The sequence below is a fragment of the Acanthisitta chloris genome, unplaced genomic scaffold (genome assembly GCF_000695815.1).
Source record: "Acanthisitta chloris isolate BGI_N310 unplaced genomic scaffold, ASM69581v1 scaffold33678, whole genome shotgun sequence".
NCBI lineage: Eukaryota > Metazoa > Chordata > Aves > Passeriformes > Acanthisittidae > Acanthisitta > Acanthisitta chloris.
In genome coordinates, this window is record NW_008687052.1 from 39,100 (window position 1) to 45,070 (window position 5,971).

A 5,971-nucleotide genomic window follows, 5' to 3' on the forward strand; every position below is an offset into this window, starting at 1 on the left:
AATTAGGGTGGTGATCAGGGCATTCAGGTAGATGGTGGGAGGACTCTCTGATTCCCTGCTTTGTCCACACTGCATCCATTTTTTTCACTGTCTTCCTCTCCTCCCAGCTCTAGTTTGCAAGGCTGGGGATGTTAATCTTTCTTTAGCTCATTCTCCTGTTGGACTGCATCTCCCATGGCCTACTACTGCAGGACCTCTCCCCCAAGAAGACCAGAGATTTAAATCAGTGCACGGCCCATGGACATAAAACAGCCAATGTGCAAATACATGAGTTTCAATCATTTTAAAGAAATTGCAATTTTTTTAAAAAAAAAGCTGTTTCAAACTTCTTAAGTAAACAAAAAAACTAAGTCTGTTGGAAGAAGTGTGAAAATTGCCCTGTGCTCCACAGCAGTCAGCTCCAGCCAGGTCTAGCTGTCCTAGCTCTCCAACTAAGTCAGTCTGACGTGTAGAGGAGAGAAATGGAGGACACAGCTACGACAGGCAGGAAGGAGTGTCTGGGTTGTGCCTAACATGAGGATGGCAGAGGAAAGGTCTGGTTTTAGCTCAGAGGGATTCTTTAGGAGGGCATTGCATGAGAAAGGCAAACTCTCACCCCCAGGTGATGGATGGGCAGCCACTGGCAGCACCACTTGCATGGGGAGAGACGGCAGCACGCGATGACTTGATGGAATCGCTGTACACATAGGGGTTACAATTGCAAACAGGTCGTTGGGAGGCTGAGTAGATGTAAAATGCAGTTGCAATCCATGGGTTGCAACCACAGAGCAAAGGTTTTACTGCATGGGATAGGATTAAAATTAAATAAGGTGGACACGTCTGTTGTTCTTGGGGCTTGGGAAAGAAAATAAAAAATACCCCATTACTCGAGCCAGGCCTCATGGCCAAAAGTAATTAGAATTATTGGCCAACTAACAACTGAAGCTTTCATCCCCTCCCCAAGTAGCAAACAAAAGCTGCAGTGTGGCAGAGACTTGGAGTTTCCCCAGAGAGCATTGCCCTGGCTGAATGCAATGAGCCCAAGCAGATACTGCTGACGACTTGGTGCATCGGAGTGGCAGTGGGTGCCAAGCCCATCCCAGGCCATTTCTACTCCTGGCAAGGCAGAGCTTGCTACTTTTAGCTGAGCAAGAGCAGCAGATAGAAATGGAAAAAAAAAATCAACAGCCAAACCTGGTACCAGAGGAACAAATAAAGTATGAAGAGAAAAGAAAGTGGAAGGCAAGTTTACAAGGCCAAGAGCTCCAAGGTTACTATTAACATCCTCTGCAGTGGCACAGTCCAGCCAGGGTGAGTGTCACTGTGCCTCGGGGAGCTGGTCCCAGCTCTGAGTGTGCTGCACTGCTAAAACATCGTCATTTCTCCCCTCAGCCCATCCCTTGCCACCCTGATGTTTGCTGCAGTGAGGACAGGCTGTGGCTAATACACATTTGACACCTGATTTCAAGGCACTTTTTAGGGCAAGAAGCATAAAATAGAGCTCGATGGGCTCAATCTAAAAGAAGTTTAGATGTGCTTAATGGCCTCTGCAGTCTTATTCTGAGCTGCTTTAAAAAACCACAGCTGGGAAGTATAGGCAAGCTCCAACCAGTGCCAGTGTGTCTGGGGCCAGAGACCAATACCCTCAGAGCAGTTAGCATGGTAAAAGAGGAAAAAAGACTCTTCCAGTGCAGTACAAGTGAGGTAACTCAGCACAGGTCATGGCATCACTTTCACCTGTGTCAGATCTCACCTAAATGCTTTAAGTCTGACAAAATATAAAGTGGTGTAATCAAGGCCTCCCTGAAATATCGTGCAGGGATAGTTAATGGCTTTTCGAGAGGCTGAAGAAGTAGGGATAGTCTCTATTTATATCCAGTGAATAGCTGTCTGAGATACAGATATCTTCTTTTTTTAAAAAAAAAAATGTTGTAGGGCAATGAAAAAGCATAAGTGCCAGCCTTAAAAGAAGTGAGTCTAATCCTGATCCTGTGCCATAGGACTCCCGGTAGGATGTATTCCCAGTGACCAGAACACACAAACATTTGTGTGTGGGGGTGAAATCGTGTGCACTTTTTTCTCTGTTGGTCAGCAAGAGCAGAACATTATTTTGTAAACATGTGACAAGCAAAAAAAGCCAAACTGAATGTGAGCAGCATGGCTTGACTTTCTAAACAGGCTACACAGAGTAAACCTCAGCCAGTGGAACCTCAGATTGCCAGTGCACTTTTTGGTTTGAATAATACTCTGCTTCATGTATCCTTACAGTGAAATTAAATAGGGGTATTGGAGCAAGAACAGCCTACTCAACATGTGTATCAGCCCAGACTGCTGCCATAGCAAAGGGAGCCTGTTTCTGTCTCTTCTGAAGATTGGCAAGGGTATAAAAATAAAGGATTTGGTATCTGGAAGACATTTTCCACCAGACGTTTTCCTTTAGAGCTAGCAAAAAAATTGTGGTCTAAATTAGTGCTCTGCAAGCTCTTGAAAAAGGAAAAAGGTCAGTTAGATGTAACACATGCAAGTTTAACTCTTACAACTATGTAAAGCTCAGACCCTGAAAGCAGGAATTTCTATATATACAACAAGAGAGATTATATTTAAGCTTTACCACTGTGCCTGTGCTGATACCCAGTGTGATGGCCTATATTTGGTGTTTATTCAGCCAGAGCTAGAAATGCAGCCTTTAGAAGGAGAAGGAAAACAGAGTTCCTCTCTCAAACCAGCCTCAGTGACTAGGAGTGCCTGGGCAATCCTGAGACCTTTTGGGTTGCAGAATGCACAGTAGATGAGGCAAGGGATTCAGGAAAAGTCAGACTAGTTGCACACTGGCTCTGGGAAATGAGTGCTATTGGCAATACCCAGTCACCACAGTGGAGCCCTGCAAGGGACAGTGTTTGTTTCGGTTTACCTAATGTTTTCATTGAAGTCAAAACATTTGAAAACTACTGTTTATTTTGACAAAAACCTGGGGAGCCTGTCCTCTGATTTGAATTTGTTGGAAGGGAGAAACAAATTTAAAACACTGTTTCTACAAAAATGTTTTCACTAGGGAGTTAGAAAGAAAAATGCCAACATATGCTGGGGGGCGGAGAAGGGTTCCTTGGATAGATATAGAGAAAAGAAATACATGAAATAAAAGCTCCTGAGTGGAGAGTTATGCTTTTGTAACTGTCTGTTTTAGCCATTTAACTAGTTAGCATCAGGCTCAGGAAATCAGCAACCAACCCAGCCTGACCATCAGCTCTCTTGACTATTGTTTTGGGTTACATTTGGAAGCAAAGGCAGCACTGCAGCATGGCTCTCAACTGTTCCCCAGCATCAAAGGCATGTGCAGTTCTTAACACACTTCATGCATTAGAGTTAAAAAGTCTGCACAGTGTCTTGGATAAAACATGCTACAGACCAGGAAATATTTTGTAGTCTTAATTCTAGGTGGTAATATTTCAGTTAATATTTATTTTTCTGCAGAATGTTAGTGATGGTTAGAGTCAAACTGTGGGATCTCTGTGAAAAGATGCAGTGGCTGTCAGCTCAGCCTGGTCAGGAGACTTGGGGAAGGATGATCTTTCTGTTCTGCTTTTGTCCATTGGCCAGCTAGTGTCGCAAAACTGAGGTTCAAAGGCACCACTGCCATTGAAACATAATAAAGTCCAGGAAAGTCCTGACCCTTCAGGTACTTCTGCAGGAAAAATAAAATTAATTTGAGCTACAGGAGCTGTAGAAGTAGGAAAGAAAACTGAGGAGCCTAGGGCAGGAGCAGTGGCTGGTACTGACCTCCTCTGTACCCACACACTTTGCTATGTTTGAAGGACAACAAGCATTACCAGAGCAAACGAAACATGATGGTTTTCTAGTCTTTTCCCTAAGGATGATATTACATGCTTCAAAGGCTCCAATATGCATCACCTTACCTGCAAGCTATGCAAAGGGCAGAGAGCAAAGCAAGTGCAAAAACAATGATCCCTGTTGTAATTGCCAGCATCATCAGGCTTTCCTTCCTCTCCTGCCTCACAGCATCTACAGTGTTGGGTTCTGTGATATTCTTGTACTCGAAGAGCATTGCAAAGCCTCGTCCCCGATCTGTGGTGGTGATCAGTTCCATGATAACCTCAACCATTTCCAGAGAGGAACCAAAGACCATGGTCTTGTTTAAAGGTGAATTTGGCCCACAGAAGCGAGAGGAAAATGTGATGAGATCAGAAACATATAGTACATCATGGGGACAGACATCCACTGCTGACTGAGGGCTGGAGGATATTTCCATGGGCAATGGTGTTGAGGGAAGAGTCCAGCTCTCTACTGTAACTTCATCTCTCTCACTAGCAGCTAGGTGGGCAAGCAAGATTTTCCCTTCCAAATCTTCTGTTTCCAGGCCACTGGTATTTTGCCTCTGCATTGTAGCACTACCAGTCACAGGGAATGGCAGTTGCTCTGGTTGAGCCTTGGTAATCGCTTTGGGTTCCTTCATCTGCTTTGACTGGTTTTCTTCAGATGCTTGTTTGGCTTCGTCTTTTTTTGAGGTGGTTCCTGGAAGTTCATCCAGGCGACCAGCAAGGTCCTTTGACTGATCTCTAGTGCTGCTCAGATTCTGAGCCACCTTTGACATCCAGGTCCGGAGAGAGGGTTTTGTAGTATGGAGAGCAAAGTCTAGGTTTTCCTCAAGAGAAGGTATGTCATTATTTCCTGTTGTAGCAGGGGCTGAAAAGTCATCCCAGGGAGTTGGAGTTTCACTAGAGCTCTCAAAAATGTCAAAGTCAAAAATTTCCAAAATGAGGTGGGTTCTCATGGGAATGAAAAACTGCCAAACACAGTGTGTCCCTGGGTAATAGTTGTTTGGAAAACCTGGTGATAAAATCAGGCCTCTCTCCATCGATTCCACCACAGCACCACAGGAATAATACACCTGGGAAATAAAACAAATAAACTTAGATCTTGCTGGAGATTATGCACAGGATGCAGTTTGCTAGACATGCTGAAGGCAGGTCTTTTCTTTCCCTTCAGAGGCTGGTGTAAGATAGCCTCAAGACACAGAAATTCGTTGAGCTGGTGCAAGTCTAACTTCTACTTTTGTGGAGCATCAATCTCATACGTCTAATCTGGAAAGCCGCTCTTTGTGTCTGTTGAATGGTCAACCTCCACAGAAATATAACCCAGATAAGTAATTCACATAATTCTCACTTTCTACTACTGATCATTTCTGCTGTTGGCTAACATACAGCTTTTTGATCTCACAAATGTGTTGCCCTAAACAGTTGGTTGTGTGATAAAAATCTTAAGAAGCTAAAGAGAAAATGTGTCACCACAGCATATCGAACTCTGTGTTATTTTCATTACAAAAACATTCTAATGCAAAAAGAACCTTTGCTTTGATGATTACCCATGATTCATCCATCCAACTAATCTTCTGTTTCAAGGACATTCAGCCTTATTTACTTCAATAAGCAGTAAAATCTAGGTGGTTTTCATTGTGTAAATTGTCTCTTCTTCAAATGCAAAGCCTCTCAAACAAGTGACAGCAGATAACAGCTCTCACTAGTAAACCAGCAATCAACATGCATTTTACATAACACAGTGGCAGTTCCATGTGAAATTTGCTATTTCTTCATTCCCCATAAATAGCCTTCAGCCTCCAAAGCGGAAGGAAGTCTGTAAATGGTGGCACTAACCACCATGCTGCTGTAAAGGTACAAGAAGCTGCTCTCACACATCATATTTACAACTACCTTCTCCCAAAGACACTCTCAGAGCCTTTTTTCAAGATTTTTTTCATAAATTTGCAGAGCACAGAGCCCTGTCTATGCCTTGGGCAATTGTTTTTGAAAAGGGGAAGAAAATAAATCACAAGTGCTTAGGTCACAAGCCCTGTCTAGGAGCATGGGTTTACAAGCAGTAATTGGAAAAGAAAGGGAATGCTTTGAGTTTGGTGTGGGGCTTTTTATTGGAAATGATTAGTTGTCTTGGTCTGTTATCTATTTAAACACAAAGGAAG

At 43.4% G+C, this 5,971-nt stretch overlaps 1 protein-coding gene across 1 annotated transcript in view; it reads right to left on the reverse strand.

The window, feature by feature from the left end:
* Window positions 1-4,852, reverse strand: part of LOC103807708 — a 13,369-nt gene extending 8,517 nt beyond the window's left edge. The window contains exon 1 of the mRNA XM_009080452.1: window positions 3,894-4,852. Within this exon, the coding sequence (XP_009078700.1) occupies window positions 3,894-4,852 (959 nt within the window). The remainder of the gene's footprint in view (window positions 1-3,893) is intronic.
* Between the last annotated feature and the right edge of the window lie 1,119 nt (window positions 4,853-5,971).